At 44.7% G+C, this 21,540-nt stretch overlaps 4 protein-coding genes and 1 non-coding gene across 5 annotated transcripts; 4 read left to right on the top strand and 1 right to left on the bottom strand.

The window, feature by feature from the left end:
- Positions 1-40: 40 nt before the first annotated feature.
- Positions 41-111, top strand: TRNAG-GCC (transfer RNA glycine (anticodon GCC)). The gene has a single exon. It is a non-coding gene; the product is annotated as a tRNA-Gly (tRNA).
- Positions 112-312: 201 nt separating this feature from the next.
- LOC127311352 (translation factor GUF1 homolog, mitochondrial) lies at positions 313-7,158 on the bottom strand. Its single transcript, XM_051341774.2, has 12 exons — positions 6,763-7,158; positions 5,036-5,783; positions 4,715-4,871; positions 4,536-4,590; positions 3,700-3,767; positions 3,527-3,631; positions 3,362-3,433; positions 3,169-3,282; positions 2,614-2,754; positions 1,943-2,002; positions 887-1,110; positions 313-800 (listed from the first exon to the last, which is right to left on the bottom strand). The coding sequence occupies exons 1-11, from the start codon at positions 7,069-7,071 to the stop codon at positions 936-938; spliced, it is 2,004 nt and encodes a 667-aa protein (XP_051197734.1). The 5' UTR covers positions 7,072-7,158; the 3' UTR covers positions 313-800; positions 887-935.
- A 4,566-nt stretch (positions 7,159-11,724) lies between these two features.
- LOC127311353 (disease resistance protein RGA5) lies at positions 11,725-16,559 on the top strand. The gene is made up of 3 exons (XM_051341775.2): positions 11,725-14,541; positions 15,226-16,038; positions 16,282-16,559. Exons 1-2 carry the CDS (start codon positions 13,700-13,702, stop codon positions 15,632-15,634), a joined length of 1,251 nt encoding a protein of 416 aa, XP_051197735.1. The 5' UTR covers positions 11,725-13,699; the 3' UTR covers positions 15,635-16,038; positions 16,282-16,559.
- A 1,172-nt stretch (positions 16,560-17,731) lies between these two features.
- Positions 17,732-19,314, top strand: LOC127311354 (pectate lyase). The gene has a single exon (XM_051341777.1). It carries the CDS (start codon positions 17,861-17,863, stop codon positions 19,178-19,180), a length of 1,320 nt encoding a protein of 439 aa, XP_051197737.1. The 5' UTR covers positions 17,732-17,860; the 3' UTR covers positions 19,181-19,314.
- A 94-nt stretch (positions 19,315-19,408) lies between these two features.
- Positions 19,409-20,422, top strand: LOC127311356 (uncharacterized). The gene has a single exon (XM_051341778.2). It carries the CDS (start codon positions 19,719-19,721, stop codon positions 20,382-20,384), a length of 666 nt encoding a protein of 221 aa, XP_051197738.1. The 5' UTR covers positions 19,409-19,718; the 3' UTR covers positions 20,385-20,422.
- The last annotated feature ends 1,118 nt before the right edge of the window (positions 20,423-21,540 follow it).

Genomic DNA, 21,540 nt, shown 5'->3' with positions numbered 1-21,540 from the left:
ATATATGTCTTGTGAGTAAATATTTATCTTACATACAAAAGCACCAGTGGTCTAGTGGTAGAATAGTACCCTGCCACGGTACAGACCCGGGTTCGATTCCCGGCTGGTGCATAGTTTCTTTTAACTTTTTTTTTTTTTGACCTCACGTCAACATCCAGCTTGCATACAAACGAAGCAAGAGCTAATTCTCTGACACTTTACAATGAGCCGTTTGCAGATTCAGCTGCACTGGTTACCCGACAATATCTCTTTCAACAACGCGCGACTGCCTTCTTAAGAAACTCGGCATTGTTTGGCACAACAAGCACAGAATTGGACACGCAAATCCGAGGTAGCTCGAAGGGCAATATGTCACTTATTACATACAGTATTATTATTGATTCTACAAAAAACATACGAAGGGGAACTTATAGATAAAAACTTTCCCGAAATAAAGTATGGTCCATAAGCCATTTATCCTTCACAGAAAAAATCAATAAAAAACTGTTAGTAATACTTAGTATTCTTCCATATTTTGTTTCCAAAACTGTGCAGTAAAGCACGGCATTCGGCGTATGGTTGTCGGTCTTTCCAGTCAGAATCATTGTAACAGGGTATCGCCATGTGGGTGTGCGGTAGTGAAGGTTCTTCTGCACCTGCTGGGTCTAGGGTGTCTCTGTTGTAGACGCCATAAACACAACCTATATAAGGTGTGCACTGCAGCACCAGTGCCACCGAATCACGATGAAATAAGCACTGTGGACCCTACACTCTTCAGCTCAAAACAGCAGTATGTACCCGGTGAACTACCCGACGCGGACCTGCAGTAACCAACAAAATGGTGTGAGACTAGGCTATACTCTGGAAGATGGCGACATGATGTGCAGAACCACACACGAAAACCTACCTTGCAGAAGATGACTACACTGAGGCTACAACACTAAAATACAGCTCAACTATTTTGAACTGGAGACCTTCAGTAGCTCATGGAATGCTTCTTGAGGAATATCGACGGACCCGACACGTTTCATGCGCTTCTTCCCTTCCTTCTGCTTCTCTAGCAACTTCTTCTTGCGAGTAATGTCACCACCATAGCACTTGGCAAGAACATTCTTTCTCATCGCTGACAGACTGGAAATGACAAGACAAAAAATATTCAAGCATCTACGTATCCAATGCACAGGTTTTTACTTATAGAGTACTCCAGTTAAGCGAACCAGTACTGAACATAATTTTTGTGATTAATGCCATCGACAGTTGGAAATAAATTAGGACTGAGTGAGACTAACTACAAACTAATAACAACCTGAGAGCACAATAGGCAAGCTACCTGGACTTCTTCTTTTTTCACATGTCTCGCACCCATAAATAAAACTCCCTCCGATCCATAGTAAGTGTCCTGACTTTCTACTAAATCCCGGACACTTCTTATGGATTGGAGGGAGTACAAAACAATAATAACCAGAGAGCCCTAGGCAAACTACCTGAACCTTTTTCACCTGTTTCCCAACCAAAAAAAAATGATGGCATGGGACCCTGATTCATAATATACATGCAGTAGGACAATACAAAGGTTAAGATGGAACCAGTATCAAGTTATACAAATAACTCAATAATTAGCTCCAAGAAACAAATAGAAAAATCAACCAACTTCCAGTGACACTAAGTGTTATGGGGCAATTGATATTCTAATGAACATTCTCAATCAGGCAAACTACAAGCCTGAAAACGAAATGATAAAAAAATATGATTTTACTCTGAACAAAAAGCATTTTCATCTTGATAACTTCTATACTCATTCACAGAAAAGGACAATTACTGAATAGCTATAGAGACACTTGCAAATGCAGTAACGTGCATACAAATGATAACTTTGAAGCACTTCAAATGCAAACAGATCTTAATTAATGTAACGAAAACTTTGAAGCACTTCAAGAAAACTAAAGCAGAACTGATATCTTACGTTTCCCTTGCGATAACCTTCGAACCAATTGCTGCTTGTATAGTGATCTCAAACATTTGTCTGCACAATCAGAGACCAAAGCGTAAAAAATGAACGTAAGTGGAAGGAGTGGTGGAAGGAAATAAAATTGTTCCCACTCAGTACAAGGATTAAACAAGAATGTTGCAGCAGCATTTCCCCCAATAGCAAATCTTTATTTCTTCTTCATAAATCTCAGAATCTTTTTCACTGTAACTAAACTCCCTTCCAATTTAATTTATAAGTCATAAAAATGCTCAGAAACAATCTAATCAAATAGCACTGGTGAGCTTTCTGCATGATTAGGCCTTGACAAAAGTAACAATTACTCACAGCTCAATAGTTTTTTTACTCAATAAACCATAAAAAAAGTAATGCACCAAGTATAGTGTTGGGCATTCAATGATTCAAATACCCGCTGCCGAAGAAAATATAATTATCTGGATTGCTTTGGCTAATTATTGAAATTAAACACAAGCATTACTCTGGATACAGATTTAACTTCACAATTCAAATTTTAGCCCCACAATTAGATAGGTGTATGATCTAGATCTGCCGAGTTCGTGCTTTCTATATAAATTTCTATAGATATAGATTTACTAAAGAAACGGTTTTACACATCAGATTTCCAAAATAAGGAGCATAATGAATACCTTTCTATAAATTTCTTGAGCTTGTCCACTAATTCTCTTCCAACCTTCTGAGCTTTCTGGTTATGGATTATAGTTGCCATGGCATCAACAGGCTGGCCATTAAGTAGAATATCCATCTTAACAAGATCAGATTTTTGATACCTGTTGAAGTGGATTAAAGTAAGGAAATCTAACAAGAACCAGAAATAATGATAAGTTCTGGCATTTTTCCCTCTCTCGTAAAAGGAATTCATACATGCTATTTAATTGCCATCTCACACCCAATGCAAATAATTCTTATGTACCGCTTGCCAAGTTAGTTCTTGCGGGTACTTAGTATGCTGGATTAGAGAGAAGAGTTGCACTAGAGGACGATATTCATGAGCAAGGCCTGCCATTACTTCCAAGAAATAAAGGGGATATGAAATGTTCAACGGAAAAGAACAACCAGAACACAGGAATTCAATGGAATAACAATCTTGCAACCATATTTATTTTCATCTCGGAATCTCTAAATCGTAAAACAGTAGTGTAGCCAGACGATCTCTGATATTTCAACTGAAAAAAAAAACATACTCAGAATCTTCATAGTCAAAAGTAGCATAGCCAGATGTTATGCTTTTCAACTCATTGTAGAAGTCCACAATGATCTCCCTCAAAGGTAATCGGTACTTCAATAAAGCTCTATGGCTGCATCAAACATAGCCACAATAAGAAAAAAAAATAGAAAGCATTTACTTAAAAGACGTGGCTCGGTGCAAACAATTACGCATCGATGAACGTATATTCTTGCTGCTCGCCCCTCCTTTCTGAACAAAGCATAATTACAGGCCCAACATACCTAAAAGAAGTGGTTGATCATCATCAAAATCTTTCTAGTTGTGCATATGTATCAGGAAACAGAAAAACAAATGAGGAAGGAAGCAGATCTTACTCACTAGGAATAATGATAGTAGCAATGACTGTTGGCTCCCAGCAGGCCGTTACACGTTTTCCAGTATTTAAAGATAAGGCTGCAGGGTTCTCAATTTGCACTTTGCTGGACAAAACAATCTAAGATCAGATATCTTAACACTGAACAAGTATAATACCATTATAAATGCTCACCTTTCATCGCCATACTCAAAGATATATGGTACAGTTGGTATGGTGGATATGACCTGAGCTCCATACTCCTAAGCAAAACAAAGTCACAACTTAAAATCTTATGATGCCAACGTAGAAATTATTTCATCAGATGATGCAAGAACACTGTCACCGCCCATTATTCCATAAACTTCTCGGTGAGACGAGAAATGCAGGTGCACGTGGTTCTGTTGAGAAAAAAGAGCTCCACGACTAACTTTTGATGTAGGTGCATACATAATTATATATCGTAAACTTAAAAGTGGGTGTAATTATGCAAAGTAATTTCACGTGAATCTTAAATCTAGAAGACTAATTTGCTAAAAGTTTCCACTTGCAAGACTAAAGGGACCGCAAAACCTTTGGGCTATTGATTTCTAAATTGAGGTATCATGCAATCTAAACACTAAAATTACTGAAAGATGTTTAGTTGTTTACTACTTTGTAACGAAAGACATGGCTGCTGATGCACTAACAACATACCTTAAACAGCTAGTACCGTACCAATGTACTGAAAACAGGTCTACTAGGCCTTTTACTAGTAGGTAACAGGTTAGTAGGCATAACAGGCCAAATAACATATAATCAGCCATAATAGGCAAGATGCATTCCCTTTATTGAGTAGCATGGATGCTCAACTGGCGTCTTCCAGTCATAAAGATGCAAATTTTCTTACAAAAGTATATTGACCCCTTTTTGGTGTTTGTGGTGGTATTAATTAAGTGCAAAGCTTCTTTACAGCTGTGCATAGTGAAACTCATAATCACATGGCACCAGTAACCTGATAAATATTTGCAAAAGCAATAGCAAAACTATACTTGTTCAAGCCGTTGATGAAACACATCCATGTGCAGCAATCCTAGGAAACCACATCTGTAGAAGATACACAAGAGACAAACTCATGTGTGGATCAACAATGAACTGAGGCATGTTTCAACACTTGATAGCATGTAATACATTGAAGTGAAGTATACTGAGCATGCAGAAAACCTTATACCTGAAGCCCATACCAAGTGCAGTACTTGTCTCTTTTGTAACAGACACACTGGCATCATTACATGTTAGCTTTTCAATTGCATGGCTAAGAGCTTCAAAGTCAGAACCATCAGCTGGGTATACACCAGAGAAGACCATGTGCCTCACAGGCTTGAAACCTGAATGGCTATTATATATTATGTCACATCATACCACAAAATAAAAACTAAAAGCAAGAACGAAAAGCTTATGGAACCGCCAATATATCAACAGTGATTTTCTCAGGATTACCAAATTAATCAACTGATAAAAAATGATTTCAGGAGGGTGTGGAATCCCATACCAGGAAGTGGTTCAACAATACTCTTTGCCTGATGAAGAGTATCGCCAATGCGTGCTTCTTTAGTTGAACGCATTCCAGTTATAACATATCCAACTTGTCCAGTGTAAAGCACTCCAGTTGGGGTAAGCTCGGGATGCATAATGCCAACATCAAAGACTTCATATGTGCGACCAGTCGCAGCTGATGAAATCTTATCTCCCTTACGCATCGCACCATCAACAATAGCAACATGACAGATCACCCCTTTGTATTCATCGTAGTACGAATCTAAGAGCAGCATTCGTACAGGTGAATCACAACTTCCAGGTGGACAAGGTATGCGCTCGATAACAGCAGGTAACACCTGGCTAAGGCCTTGACCAGTTTTGGCAGAAGTGAGCAGAGCTTCACTTGGATCGATATCAAATAACCTCTTCAACTGGGCCTTTACATTATCAGGATCGGCAGTAGGCTGGTCAATCTTGTTAATGACAGGAATAATGCTAAGGTTTGACTCAAATGCAAGGTAAAAATTTGCAATTGTTTGTGCCTGTACACCTTGAGCTGCATCAACTACTAGAAGAGCACCCTGGCAAGCTGCCAAGGATCTTGAGACCTCATAGCTGAAATCTACGTGGCCAGGAGTATCAATCAGGTTAAGCAAATAGCTTGGAGTATTTGTCCCAAGGGACTCGGAAGTTTCTACAGAATTCTTGTAGAACATAGTTGCAGTTTGGGCTTTCACAGTGATGCCTCTTTCTCTCTCTACCTGTTGATACCAGATAAAAACGTTACAACAAAGGGCAGAAAGTATTGAATTATACAGCAGGGATTTATCCACCTCAGGAACATCACCTCTTAAGAGGAACTTCCTGACAATGGCAATATATAAGAAATAGGGAAAGTCAAATTGAAGGTCATTTATACTGATATTACCACCAAAAATAAGTAACGACACAAATGATGAAAGCTAAAGATAAATCCAAATGTGCTCAGCTATTCGCAATTTATAATAAAGAATTCCCATGTGTTTATCAAATGCCATATGAAGCCAGCGTATCTGGCTCATTTTCCTTTAATATCTGCTAACCCCTGTATATCCGAACGTACTGATCAGTAAGATAAATGTTAATAATACTTTTCATGATTGTTCCCCTTTCTCTTTAACTCCAAGTCAGTTTTTGTGACCCAGGATTTCTACATCGACTGATGTGCGACATGACTGGATTAATCAGATGGACGTAATTTGATATTGCAAGACACTTGCGACTTTTCTCTTGTGCATTTATTAGCACTCTAAAAATGAATCGTCCTTTTACGAAAGACATTAGTTTGCAAATATAGTACAGTTATACTATTGACGACCTTTTTCGAACCATAGATGCATCATTATAATATGTTTATCCAGTAAAATTAAGCAACCTGAGAGACAACATTTCGCTCGCATTGCCCGTGTTTCAGTAGAATTAGTTTTAGTAGTTCCTACAAACGAGCAGGCATTCAGCTAGTAATACTTCATTGTATGTTGAAGGATTTCATTAAAAGTTTACAACAGCATCAGGGAATACATAGCATGTTGCTCTTGAAAGGAGAATTTTTCACTCATGCATTTGTCAACATTGGGCAATCAGCCTTTATCAAAGTCATAAGGCTGTTAATATACAGTTTCACTGTGAACGACATTTCTTTCAGCATTTGACTCGAATTGCCCATGTTTCTAGAAAAAAAGGGGAGCTTTCTCGTCGCACCTGCAGCTTGTCGAGGTACTGAGGCTGGCCATGGCCCTTCTGGATGGTGCCAGTGAGCTCCAGCAGCCGGTCGGCGAGCGTTGACTTGCCGTGGTCGACGTGCGCGATGATGGAGAAGTTCCGGATCCGCTCCGGCGGGTACTGCCCCAGCTCCGACCCCGAGACGCCGGGGCGGGGGCGGTGCTCCGGCGACGCCTGGGAGGATAGGAGGCGCTCGGGCAGTGAGATCGTCCGTGGGGGAGCGGAAGAGTTTGCTAGCGTACGGACGGCGCGGCGGGCAGCCCGCCGGAGTGCGGCGGCGCCGGCCATGCGGAACCACGGAGCGGCGGGAGCTAGGGTTCTAAGAGGGATTTTGGCGAAGAAAGGTGGATGAGTGGCGTAGGTGGAAGTTGTCCATAGACTACAAAGATGTTTGTGTGACTGTAATGTGGGACCGTTTGCCTTATAGCATCTCCACCGACCGCCCCGTAGCGGCCCTGATAGTGTTTTAGGCGTTGGCGTGATTTTTAGGGTCGCACTCGCACCGGTGCGTCCTAAAAGGCACCGCTAGTTTTCGAGCCTAATAAAATCGCTGGTAACCCCGTGTCGGCCCTTTCGTATAGGGGAGGATTGAGCGCGTCGGCGCCTCACGGTATGTCGGGAAACGAGTGTGGGCTCCGCCTAGCAGCTAGACGCATCGTTTCCCCACCTCCTATCTTGACGCGAGCCGACTCCCACCACTCTAGCTCGCCACCGTGGTCGTCGTGTCCCTGCTTGCAATAGACACCGCCGCTTGTCCAGGAACCGCCGTCATCGACACGGCCGCCACCCCTAGGCGTGTGCCTCATTGTGGCCACCGGCGTGCTAGCCCCCGCTGCGGCCCTCTCCCTGGTGCGCTCTCGCCACCGCCAATCTGTGAGCACGGGTGCCGACGGCTGCCCTCAGCTCCGGCTCCACCTTCTCCTAGGCGCGTCCGTCCCGCCGTGGCTACTGGTGTGCTGCCCCCATCATGACTCTCCCCCAGATACGGTCACCGTCGTCGACCCACAAGGACGGGCGACGACGGCCGACACGAGCGCCGCCACCCTCCTCCTCCCCAACCAGATGAGACGCGACCGACGCCGCAGTAGGAGTTCACCGGGACCCTCCCCAACCTCGGTTCCCTCTTATCTGGCGGCACCCCCTTCGTTTTCGTGTAGTAGGTGGTCGACCCGAGCGCCATCACAACTCCCTACCCCTGGCGAACTTCCCCCTTCCGCCATGCCCGGCAACACAGGCTCGCGACCATCGGCTCCTCTTTGACCTGCGCACCCTGCTCTCTCTGCTACGCAAGACAGCGCCACCCTCCTAGTTTTGAGGGAATCCCCATCCCTGCTCCACCGGCGCGGCCGCCGACCTGTGGTCATGCTCCATGTACGCAGCCATGCTTCGCCGTTGCGGCCGCCGTGCCCTTCCCCTCCCCCATCCCGGCCTCCCCTAACCAGCGAAGCGACGATGGCAGTAGTAGGCCGGTGCTCGCCTTCGGCCTCCCCATCCCGGTTGTTTCGGTGTACAGGCACTGTCTTTTTTTTAGAAAAGGGAGGAGGAGATAGGATATTAAGTGGGTGCCTCTAAAACTTACAAAAAAAATATGGATCGTAAAATTAGAATTTATAATGTACGAAGGTCTTTTCCGCAAAATTTGCATAGCACGTCAGCTTGACAGCAGGACCCACATGTCAGTTTTTCGATTAAACTAGCATCAGAGTGGAGTCAGTGCTATTTGTAACGTGTTACTTATAGAGTGGTGGTTTTTCGTGGTTTTTTGAAACTTCTGCCTGAAATGTGATGGTTTTTTGTAATTTTCTTGAATGCCCCCCAAGGCTTTAATTAGGCTAGGATCAGAAAGATCATTGTGCTAATTCACGGGATCAAGAGTTTGAGGTTCGATTTGTTGAAATTGATGTTTTCCACTTGTCTATCGGTATTTTTTTTACGTTTTCAACTGGGTAGCTACTTTGTGCGAATCGCACATACACGACCAAAGCCGTGTGTTGGTATGTGCTTTCTTTTTGGCACACTTGTCTATCGGTATTGGATAGCGTCGCCTCGCTGTTTTGCGTCGGCTAAGCTGGTGTGGGGTAGGTGGACCTAGGGCCCACGTGGAAGTTGGAGGTGTGGTTCACCTTTTGGTCTGGAGATGTATATGGTGCTGGTGCACGGCCTAGGAGGCAGAGGTGACGTCATGTTGTTGTATCGGTTTTCTGCAAAAAAAAAAATTAATTGATCGATTCTTTTTTGTCGACACCACATATATTTATTTATAGTAATAAATAGTGCATGGTAATGAGACACGAGCTGATTTCAACTATTACAAAATAAAGTTCGAAAGAAACGAATAAATCTTCAAGATCTTCAAACTCTTTCTTCTTCCATGACACAATCTTGTACTTTTCTAGAAGCAGGAAAGATAGATATCAGACCACATACCTCAAAATAACAACGAAGATTCTCCCATAATTTTAATATAAACCGCAATTCCAAGACCACATGCATGACGTGCATCCATTGAAGTAGTCAATCACCATCGCCAAGAGTACGAACATCAGTATGCCAGAGAAAAGCAACCGAACAACCTGGTCGAGGTCGCTAGGAACTCGAGAGTATGAATCACCATTGTCGAGGATGTAGCAGCCGGGAAAAATATTGCGAGGATAAACATCCTCGCGACAACCATGAGAAAATATCATAGATCGATCGAGCGAAGCAAGATCCGAAGAACCATATTAATCTTCCAACACCATTATTTGACGCCAGGAGGAAGATCTTGTCGTCAAAAGGTGGGCTAAAGATGATTTTTTTTCACACGAAACCCACCTCAGTGGGATCGGCTTCCATTACTGAGCATAACAGAAGGAGTAACTAGAGATTTTAAACACCTGCCCTGGAGAGCCTCCTAATCTACAACATTATTTAAACCTGCCTAATATTTCATGAAGATAACAACATATCAGATTAGATCGACAAGGCATTTAATGAGTTTTCCTTCAAAGCAAGATCTGTTGCGCATCTTCCAAATTGTCCAGCAAATCGCAGCTATACCGGTAATGTGAACATTGCGTCTAGCAGGAATATGATGTGGGAACCACAAGAAGAACTGATAAAAAGAAGCAGGTATGTATGTTGCACCAATCCAGCTAGCAACACAACTCCAAACATATCTTGTTGCATCACAAGTGAAGAAGAGATGATGGATGGTTTCATTTTCATCACAAAACTCGCACTTTGTATTCCCTATCCAATTTCTTTTGACCATATTTTACTCTATAGCTATGTCATTATGCCAGATCAAGCAGAGCCAGATCTTGATCTTTAGGGGAATTTTGGCTTTTCACAAGTATTTAAAATATTTGTCAATCCCATTGCTGCAAAGTTGTTTATAAAGAGATCTCACACCAAACGGTCATCCTTAGTCCATTTCCACACATGACTGTGATGTGGAGTTGAGATTGATGGAGCACAGAATCATGTGCAAATCATCCATGTGAATCTGAAGATTAGTGGACAATCTTCTTCTAAAGGTGAATCTCCAGTTGATAACTGCAGCAACAGCAACAATTATATCAAACAGTTCAGAGAATTTATCTTTCAGGGGTGTAAAACCACACCAGGAATCTCCCCAAAAGTGTGTGCCATTTTCCCGCCACTTAGATAAATATCCTTGATATAGAGGAGAGTCTTTTTGTTTGTGGCTAGCAGAGAAGACACATGAATTAAGTATATATTTTTTCCACATAAAATCTTGCCACAACCCTTTATCATTTTCAAGTTTCCACCATCACTTGCATATCAAACTAATATTGAATTTGGACAAGTTTTTATTTATTTTCATGCCACCTTTGCACTTTGTTTACAAATGTGTTTCCATTTGACAAGATGATATCTTCTTTTTCCTCCATTGCATGTCCACATAAAATCTCTGATTGGTTTCTCAAGCCCTTCAATATTTGTTTTGTGTAGCAGTCTCAAGGACATTTGATAGACAACATTATTAGAAAGACATGCATTAGTTTTTGTAACTCTGCCACCAGTAGACATGGCACTACCCATCCAGCCTTTGATTTCTTTTTTCATTTTATTCTCGACAAAGTTAATTTTTGAACCAGACATTGATTCAAATAAGTACAAAAGTAGCTTAGATTAATGGCACTATTCAAATCATCTTGTATGAAGATTATTTATTATAGACATTATCATCTCCAATAATTTAGAAACCAAAATAACACAATTATCTAAAACCCTAACTAATCCTATAAAAAATCACTACTTTTATGAAAACCTCCACTCATGGATCGTGTTTCCCACCGGTCGAAGGAGGGAGACCGGTCTATGGTGGAGCAGGATGTGGAGGCGGTGCCTTTATTCTTTGCGGTGGCTTGCGTTCTTATTCAGAGATGTAAAAAAGGTAATCTTCCATTATTTTCTTCTTGGTAATCAACGAAGTGTTAAAAAGAAAATATATTGGAGCGAGGAGTACCGTCCGATAACTGCTGAAACTGTAATTGAACTTCAACACCTCTGTCTGAATGTTTCGATCCTTTGTCAGTACATGCAGACAGTGGTCTGACAGCGCACCTCCGAGCCACCTCCCGCCGGATGGGGATTCAGTGACTGGCCTACAGCCAGTCACGGCGTGACTGGACTAGCATCAGCCGGACATTCTCCATCCAACGGTCTCCAATCAATTGATCCGAAAATTTTGTAAATTTGTCTTTTTTGCTGCGTTCAAAATACAAAGTATTTTTGAGTGAAATTTTTTCATACTTACAACATGATTCGTTGAAAAATGTACATATTGCCAACGAATCATGTTGTAAGTATGAAAAAATTTCACTCAAAAATACTTTGTATTTTTAACGCAGCAAAAAAGACAAATTTATAAAATTTTCGGATCAATTGATTGGAGACCGTTGGATGGAAAATGTCCGGCTGATGCTAGTCTAGTCACGCCGTGACTGGCTGTAGGCCAGTCACTGAATCCCCATCCCCTCCCGCCGCCGTAGCATCAGCTCCGACCCCGGCCATCCGCCGCTGCCCACTCCCGCGCCTCGATTCTCCGCCGCCACGCGTGCTCTCCCCTTCTCCGCACACACACATCCTTCCTTCGGAGGCAGGCCATGCCGCGGCGGCGGCGGCGGACGACGGTGGCAACTAAGGGAGAGCGGCGTTGACTCTCGAGCAATGCCTTGGTCGCCGCCCCAGTCGCTTGAGCCGAGCCGAGAGCCTGGGGTGTGGCTTTTCTCTTTCCTGCTGGTGATCACCATCCTGTTTTTACTGAGTTTTAGTCCACTCGTGGAGTGCATAACCTCAGAACAGATCGATTGTTTTCAGATCTCATTTTTATTTTCCATGGTCAGAAATCAGAACGGATATGCTCATTCGTTTAACTTCTGATTACACACTTGCTATTCATGCTTATTTTTGTGGTGTTTCAGCGTCAGCTGATGTTCATAGTGTGAAGAAAATCAGAATTTTTGTCCATTCGTAGAGTGCATGATCCCAGAAAGTCAGAATCTCAGAACAAATTGATTATTTTGAAATCTTATTTCCTTTCCATGGTCAGGACGGGTAGGCTCAATCGTTGAACACCGTGTGTTAGCTTCTGATTACATGTTTGCTACTCCTGCCCATAGTAGCCATGTTTCCGGTACGAGGGGAACGAGGGACGGGAACGAGGGACGGGATTCGGTGGCTGCCAAAACTAGGGTACGACGAGGGTATACATCTCTCGAAAGATTTTTCGATGGAGGAAACGTGAATCCACCATATTCGGTACTATGAATCCGGTACGAGACGGTGGATCGAGGAACGCGAACCTTGGTATGAGACAGTGGATCCTCGACCTGTCGAGCGTACGAGCCTTGGATCCTTGCCTTAGCCTCATGCGAAAAGAAAGGCAGGCACAGATATGCGCAGGAGGAAGCGTAGAACCGCATGACACTAATATCAATTGATTGATTGATCATTGAAGGCAGGCCAGAAAAGGAATTCTATTGATTGATTCCATGGATCATATCAATAATTTCCTAATACGATTGGGCTTCCATTCCCATGACAGCCCGATTAATTAGGCCGTCCCATGCCTGATCGCTAGTTTCGAAGCGTGAAACTACCATACAGGGATCCTGAATCGGGGTTTTGTACTGATTTTTAGGAAACGCATACCGGCAACTGAATCGTACCGTATCCTATCCCGTCCCCGAACCCCGATTTGGTACGTTGATTCCGATTCAGGGAACGGTATACCGTTCCCCGTTTCCGGCTACTATGCTCCTGCCTATTGTTCTGGTGTGTTAGTATCAGCTGATGTTCTTAGTGTGAACAGCCTTGGACAATTTTGTTTCTTCTCTCCTGCCAGCTGCTGTCAGCTCATTGTAATATTTTTGGTGAAGGATCATCGTCCTTGATAGTATTTTTGTAACTTCATGTACACAATGGTATGGAGACAAACTCTTCTCTTGTTGCAAGTTTCGGATGTAATTTCTGGAGATCTCCGGTTGGGAAATCTTTGGTGGGTGCGTATATTTTGTTAAAACGAAATGTTCTCCTTGGTCTTATCATAAAAAAATAACAATTGTAGCTTGTAGCTTATAGTTGTCAGCAGCAAATGTACGTCCATTCATGTGGCCACTTGTTGCTGTCATAACATAGGCTAGCTATGCTGAAATAATCTTCAATATCGATGCTGTACAAAAACAAGAAAAATAATCGATTTATTTTGTGTCATCCAACAGTGCTCGAATGGGAAGGGACTAGTCCCTTGAAAGTGCCAAGGATTATGCAACAGTATGATTATCGCTTTATTTCCTGTGTTGTATAACATGTAGCAGCCTCCACCTGTCTAGAAGGTAGCCCTGATGCCAAATAGCTTGAGTTCATACACGACTTGACGGACTGCTAGCACACGAGAAGGAAGACAATGGGTGCGGTGGCGGAAGCCGCCATGGGCTCCGTGATTAGGAAGCTTGGCGATTTGCTCATCGGCGAGCACAAGCTGTTCAATGAAGCCAAGTACAGTATCAGGTTTCTTAAAGCTGAGCTTGAGAGCATACACGGTTTCCTGAAAAAGATGTCAGATATGGGGGAGGAGCCTGACGAACAAACCAAGTGCTGGGTGGATGAGGTGCGTGAGCTTTCCTACGATATTGAAGACAACATCTATGACTTTTTGCTTCATTCTGAACATGAGTCCAACAACATCCCCCAGCATGGCTTTAGGGGATTCATTGATAAGTGCATAAATTTGTTGAGAAAAGTCAGTTCAATATTTTTGCTTGGTCATCATCATGAGACCATAAAAGAGCTTCAAGGACTCAAGAGACGTGTTGTAGAGGCGAGCGAGCGACGCACGAGGTACAAGCTTGATGAAGCTATCTGGAAGTCAAACACAGCCATAGATCTTCGTCTACTGGCGCTCTATGCGGAGACAGCAGGCCTTGTTGGTATCGAGGGGCCGAGGGAGGAACTAATTCAGTTGATTATGGATGAAAAAAGTGTTTCTGCAGGGCAGCTGAAAGTGCTCTCAATTGTGGGATTTGGAGGCCTTGGTAAGACTACACTTGTAATTCAGGTTTATCGCCAACTACAGACCCAGTTCGAGTTTCAAGCTTTTATTTCTGTGTCCCAGAAACCAAACATAAGGAAGATTTTGAGACGTATACTTTCTCAAGTTGGTTATGTAGCCCGGGTGGATACCCACATGGAAATATGGGATGAGGATGAATTGATCAGAACACTCCAAGAATACCTTATGAACAAGAGGTACGCCTGTTTGGAGACAATTTCACTCCAAAGTAATTTATCCTCTCTGGTTTGTATTCTATTAAATATTTTTACTGAAAGTTTTAGCTAGCTAGTATTCTATTTGCAAAATTACTGCAGGCCAGTGCCTTTTCTTTTGATCTTGTGGTTAACAGGCTTGCATCATCCCTTTTTGTAATGTTTTAGATCCTTTGGGATGGCCGTTTTATTAATGAAACTAGCCTTCTCTATAATCATGCAATCAATTCATTCTTGAAAACTTTGTTGTCATTTCAAAAGCCAGATGAACTAATTAAATAAGCAACCACTTTGAAAGTCAGTAATCTGATAATAGTTTTCCGTCTATTCTGGACGTATAGTTCCTCAATCAACGCACCAGTTTCTTAGAAGCACAAACAAACAAAATCAGTGCTAACAACTTACATGGGTTCTTCAAGGCAGCGTGGCAGGTGGTCCATCCTTTGTTTAATTTTGGGCAGGCTACACATCGGCTCTTCTTGCATTAATAAGGCTGAACAAACACACATAGTCTTATGCGGAACATTCAAACTTGATTGATAAAGGTTTCTTCTTGTTTTTGGCATTTTCGCCTTTTGAAACTAATTTCAATAATGTGCAGATGCTTTGATGTATATTTCGACTTTACATGGCACTTATTGTACTTCATATAAAATAATTTGGCAGATACTTTATTGTTATTGATGACATATGGGATGAAATCACATGGAACATTATCAGATGCGCTCTTCCAGAAACAATGAAAGGTAGCAGAGTAATTACAACTACACGAATTAGTTCTGTGGCTATACTGTGCTGCTCCAATCACAGTGAGCATGTTTATAGGATGAAATCACTAAGCAACCAAGAATCAAGATGGTTATTTTTCAAGAGAATATTTGGTTCAGAAGATGTTTGTCCTCCTTTTCTGGAAGATGTTTCGGTTAAAATTTTGAAAAGATGTGGAGGCCTGCCACTTGCAATTATAACTATAGCTAGCCTTTTGGCTAGCCAACAAAACAAACTGAAGGAGCAGTGGGAGCATGTACTGAATTCTCTGAGCTCCAACTTGGAAGTACATCTTTGGAACTCCTAAAGTAGTCATCATGTTCGGAGTGGGATTTCCTGTTCTCAAGAGTTTTAGCATCACGTGTATCAAGGCATCGTTCCTGGCCTTTGAGGCAGGGGCGATGTCCAAGCTCCAACGGCTGGAAATAAATGTAAATGCACATGGATGGGAGCAGCATGGTGCTCCACCTGCCGGCATCGGGAAACTGCCATGTCTCGAGGAAGTCGCTGTACGTATTGGGTGCTGCTACGCAAATGTATCTGATACAAGAGCTGCACGGTCGGCTTTGCAAAATGCCATTGACATGCACGCAGGTGGCCCTATAGCTAACATCAAGTGTGAAAACATGTGTTTTGGTTTTGAAGACTTCGGATGGAAGAATATCAAGGTTACCAAGGATTATAAGTTCAGCACTTGAAGACCAAATGCTGGTATGTGGTATAAATGATACAAAAATACTTGTTGTTCGTGTATCCCCGTTAATTTTCCAATCCCTTGTATTTCTCCCTATCTATTTCCTGAATTTTGTGTGTCCTGGGCTCCTGGCCATGCTTAAATGTGACACCTTTTCTCCAGACTCCACAAGAACCGAACTGTCCCACACAAAATGCATGTGAGATTCCTGTGTTCCAAACATATGCCACTGACAACAATTTGTTGGTTGATGTTGACAGGATCGATTTCTGCATCAAGCTGGACAGACCAAGGGCCTAATATCCAAGGGCCATGGACTGCTCGTCGTGAAATGTGCGCAGCTTCTTCACCAAATTATCAGCTTAATTGCTATAGCATGATGTACCTCCATAAGAAAAACTCAAATTTTCCCTAGTTTTTGAATATAAGAAATTTTCATTTTAATTGCTGGGTAGACATCCACGGAGTGGTAAAAAATGCACGAAGCACATGTAGTGAGAGAGGGACACAATGAGCATAATACAAATTACAGAATGGGTTGGCCATGCACGATTCCAGTCAGTTAGCTAGGCAGCTGCCGGTCCCTAATCTCAGGGTGTCCTGTTCTTTGCATGCTCCGAGCTTCCAAGATTTGCACGCTACGGCTAGCTGATGGCAACAACACCCCTATTAACAGGGACATTTCTCGCTTTGATGAGTTGATCCTGCCTTCACTAGCAGCCAAGCCCAAGCGAGAATCTTGCATCTTTGTAGGCGCACGATTGCTCCAAATGATGGGGCAGCGGCATCAATGATCCGAGATCATTTCTTCAAATCCGCGAGCAAAAGCTGGTGAGTTGGGTTTTCAAGATTTCTGTTATTGTGGCGTGTCTGTAACGCCCACCGGGACCATGGATTGTTCATGAATAAGCTTACGGATGGGATGAACTTGAGCAGGAGGCAGCAGATGTTCCGAATCTCGAGATATTTGATGCCTATGCGCCCTCCTCTAGTTTATATGTACAAGCAATCGTCGTCCATGGAACCATACGATCGACACTATATTAGCGCTTTTGTCTCCTTCCCAGGAGAAGGAATGGCACATCTCTGTTTGAAAACCCATATCGGGAGCTTCTGCTACATTGCAAGAAAACCTATAAACAGAGGAGGTGGCTCTGTTCGATCAACAGCATGTAACATTGTGTTGCCCTGAAAACAAAACAAAGAGAAAATGCACTAGTAGCATGCATTTTTGGGTGTGGGGTTTTCTAGGCCAAGCTACATTTAGCTTTTTATTTTTAAACACTCAAAATTTGTATTTTAAAGTTTCAGAAAATTCGAAGAAAATTTTTGGAGGCAGCCAATGATATATGGTACAATGGTGCAAAATCTCAATGCGAAGTAATTTGTATTCTAGGCTACACAAAATCTGACAAATTTATAGTCTTGAATCTTGTTAGCATTTGTCATTTTTGTGTAGCCTAGAAAACAAAGTATTTTGTATTGAGATTTAACACTATTGTAGTATACATTATTTGCTATCTCCAGAATTTTGTTTCGATTTTTTTAAAATTTTAAAATATGAATTCTCAATCATTATTAAGCTTTTCACATTTTTTCCTTTAAAAAAACGGTGCTTGCCTACGGTTCACCGCGGTCGTCGGGCGCTCCATTGCCAATAACAAGGCTCACGTGTGGTCAAAGCCTCTGTATATATACATTCCTCACCACCGCCACCGCCACCGCCAGCCCGTGTCGCTCCAGGTGCCGTACGTCGTCACCGCGCGGGAGAGGTCTCAGAGAAACACCATTCCCTGAGGCCCCCCTCCGGCGGTGAGGCGGGCACCGGCGAGCCTCACAATGGCGAGGAGCTCCCTCCACGTTCTCCTGTACGTCCTCGCCACGGTGGCTGTGGCCGCGGCAGCGGAAACGGCGGTGCACAAGCCGCCGCCGACCACCAACGTCACCTCCGACGAGGAGTACTGGGCGAAGCGCGCTGAGGAGGCCCGCGCGTACAGCCGCGCCGCGTACGTCGCCGATCCCGTCGCCGAGCTCAACCGCTTCAACCAGGACGTGCTGCGCGCCACCACGCGCCGTTCCCTCGCCCGTTACCGCGGCCCCTGCCTGGCCACCAACCCCATCGACCGGTGCTGGCGCTGCCGCTCCAACTGGGCCAGCGACCGCCAGCGCCTCGCCACCTGCGCCCGGGGCTTCGGCCACAGCGCCCTGGGCGGCGCCGGCGGCAGGACGTACGTGGTGACCGACCCGAGCGACGACGAGCTCATCATCCCCAAGAAGGGTACGCTCCGGTACGGCGTGATCCAGGACCGCGCCCTGTGGATCGTCTTCGCGCGGTCCATGGTGATCAAGCTCTCCCAGGAGCTCATCGTGAACAGCAACAAGACCATCGACGGGCGCGGCGCGCAGGTGCACATCACGGGGGCGCAGATCACGCTGCAGGGGGTGAAGCACGTGATCATCCACGGCGTGCGCATCCACCACTCCGTCCCGCACTCCGGCGGCATGATCCGCGACTCCAAGCACCACTACGGGCACCGCACGCGCAGCGACGGCGACGGGATCTCCATCCTCTCCTCCAGCAACATCTGGATCGACCACGTCTCCATGTGGAGCTGCGCCGACGGGCTGATCGACGTGGTCAGCGGCTCCACCGCCATCACCGTGTCCAACAGCCACTTCACCAAGCACGACCACGTGATGCTGTTCGGCGCCAGCAACTCGGAGACGCAGGACGCCATGATGCAGATCACGGTGGCGTTCAACCACTTCGGCAAGGGGCTGGTGCAGCGGATGCCCAGGTGCAGGTTCGGCTTCTTCCACGTCGTGAACAACGACTACACGCACTGGCAGATGTACGCCATCGGCGGCAACCGGGACCCGACGATCATCAGCCAGGGGAACCGCTTCATCGCGCCCGACGACGGCAACGCCAAGGAGGTCACCAAGCGGGAGTACGCGCCCTACAGCGAGTACAAGGACTGGGTGTGGAAGTCGCAGGGGGACGTCATGATGAACGGGGCCTTCTTCAACGAGTCCGGCGGACAGAACGAGCGCAGGTACGGCCAGATGGACTTCATTCCGGCCAAGAACGGCAAGTATGTCGGAAAGCTCACGCAGTTCGCCGGCACGCTAGGATGCCGCGTCGGCAAGCCGTGCTGATTCTATTGCATGCCATTGGCCGCAGGTCATCCCTGTGGCTCGGTAATTAACTCGTGTATGTCAACCGGTCTCAGAAGAAGAAGAAATGTGTGTATCCAGTCCAGATGAAGCAATGATAAATTAAGTCAAGTGTATCCGGATTGCTTTTCTCAAAAAAAAAGTGTATCCGCATTGCATGTTGACTGTATTTTTTTGGGGGGACAAGGGTGGGTCGACAGTTGAGTCACCAAGCCCAGCTCAATAGAGGGACTCCAACAGCCCATTTTTAGCCTGGATGCATAGCATACGCCATACGGATTGATCAGCCTAAAAATTGGCCGCTCTACGTTGCTCCGAATCCGACTCTTGTAATCTACTCCGAGACCAACACGTACATCTAGGCTGATATAAATATTGCCGGAGCAAGCGCTCTCATTGTCGTACACTTCTACTCCTCAAACGTGCAGTTCCTTGCCTGCAATCCAATTTCGGCAGCACGTACGTACCCTGCCGGGAATCGATCAGGCTCACCTCTTTGTCGACCGCAGTTACAAGCCTGATGGCGTCCATTGTCGAGGACATCAGCCACGACGGTGACTACATGCATCTGCCGTCCTTCGAGAAAGAGGACGCCGACGACTACACAGACCTGCCATCTCAAGAAGAGGAAGAAGTGGAAGAGGAAGAGGAAGAAGAGGAACAAGAAGAAGAGGAGGAGCAAGAAGAAGAAGAGGAAGAGGAAGAAGAGGAGGAGCAAGAGGAAGACGGGCTCGAGAACATTCGTCCGGAGCAATTCCTGGCCTTTGTGCTGTCTATGGACTTTGGCAGCTACATACTCGCGGATATAATAGAGGCGCAGGACGCTGCGGCGAGCACGTCCGACGCCACCCCAAGCATCGGCGTCGCGGGTGCCTCAGATGATTCGGAGTTGGGCGAGGCGCTGGAGACGGTGGAGGCGCCGTCTGACGGTCGCGACTGTCCGATCTGCTTGCAAGACGACGACACAGCGGCGTGGAAGGAGACCCCGTGCGGGCACCGGTTCCACGGACGGTGTGTCGAGAGGTGGCTGCAGGCGAAAGGGAGCTGCCCGATGTGCCGGAGTCAGCTGGTGGCCACGATTCCCACCGCCGCCGCCACAAGTACTGCTCCAGAGATGGAGCAGTCAGTTTTCGTGGACTTCTATGATCGGGTTATTGCCAGCTCCGCTCTCACGGAGGAGGAGTAGCTGCTTAATTAGCTAGAGAAAGTGACGATGCTGCTTACGATGGTTTACTTGTAATAGAAAGGACCTGATATAATGATATCGACATAGCCTTCCTTGTGTAAACATCAGTAGTAAAAAATGTGTATAGCAGATGCATCTTTGCCGGTAACACAAGATCGATCTGGCAGTGAGTGCAGGGCTGGCACTACATGTCACCGCTACTTCTGTGTGGCTGTTTTGCCAAGGGTACTATTAAGTTCTACTCGGGGCATTCAATCAATTACGAGGCTTAAAATCTTTAAGGTGCAATGCTGCATAAGCTGGTTGGTACAAATCAACGTGCTTTTTAAAAGGGTCGATCCTTACATGATAATTTTATAAGTTGATCAAGGAATCAACAAAATTTCTTCGTTTTAAAAATTAAGAAGCCTTCTCCTCAAACTTGATATTGCAAGGCATTTGGTACGATAACATGGCAATTCCTAATGGAAGTGCTTGTTCCAAAAGGCTTTGGTAACAAATGGAGAGAATGGATCCCGGGCCCATCCACTACAGGAATGGCACGAGGTGCCGACGGTCTGGCTGTACGCCGATGGCCAAATATCGGGGCCGTCGGTGTACAAGCCGGCCAACCTAGCCCTTCGGTTTACCCCTCGGAGTACACTTGCCCTCGAGTACTCGTTGCTACGCACCGTTGGCGTACACCTGGCCGTCGGCATAGCCACGAGTAGCTGGCCCTGGTTGAACGTGCCCTAACGGCCCTGTGACGCCGTCACGTCTACGCCGAGGGTCACCCTCGGCGTAGCTATTTTCCATTTTACCATATTAATTTTCAAAAAAATCATAACTAAATCATTATAATTCAGAAAAATACAAATAGTATATCAAAATTTTCAGTAAAATAAGATATATCTTGAAAAATATCAAACTTGGAATATTGCAAATATCTCAAAAATGAGCTATCATGTCCGATGTTTCATGGATTTTACGCCAAACAATCAATGTTATGGCTAGAATCACGGTATAGTTTGTGATAATGTGCCCATATTATGCATATATGTGCATCTTGGGATGTCCTATGATGTTGCAGGAAGAAGTTTTCATTTTCATCGCACGACCATTTTCCATTTTTGAGGTGCTGAAAACGGGGTGTTTTGTGAAGCAACCACCAAATTAA

This window comes from Lolium perenne, chromosome 7 (genome assembly GCF_019359855.2).
Source record: "Lolium perenne isolate Kyuss_39 chromosome 7, Kyuss_2.0, whole genome shotgun sequence".
In the NCBI taxonomy this organism is placed as follows: Eukaryota; Viridiplantae; Streptophyta; class Magnoliopsida; order Poales; family Poaceae; genus Lolium; species Lolium perenne.
This window is presented reverse-complemented; position numbering and strand designations above follow the sequence as displayed.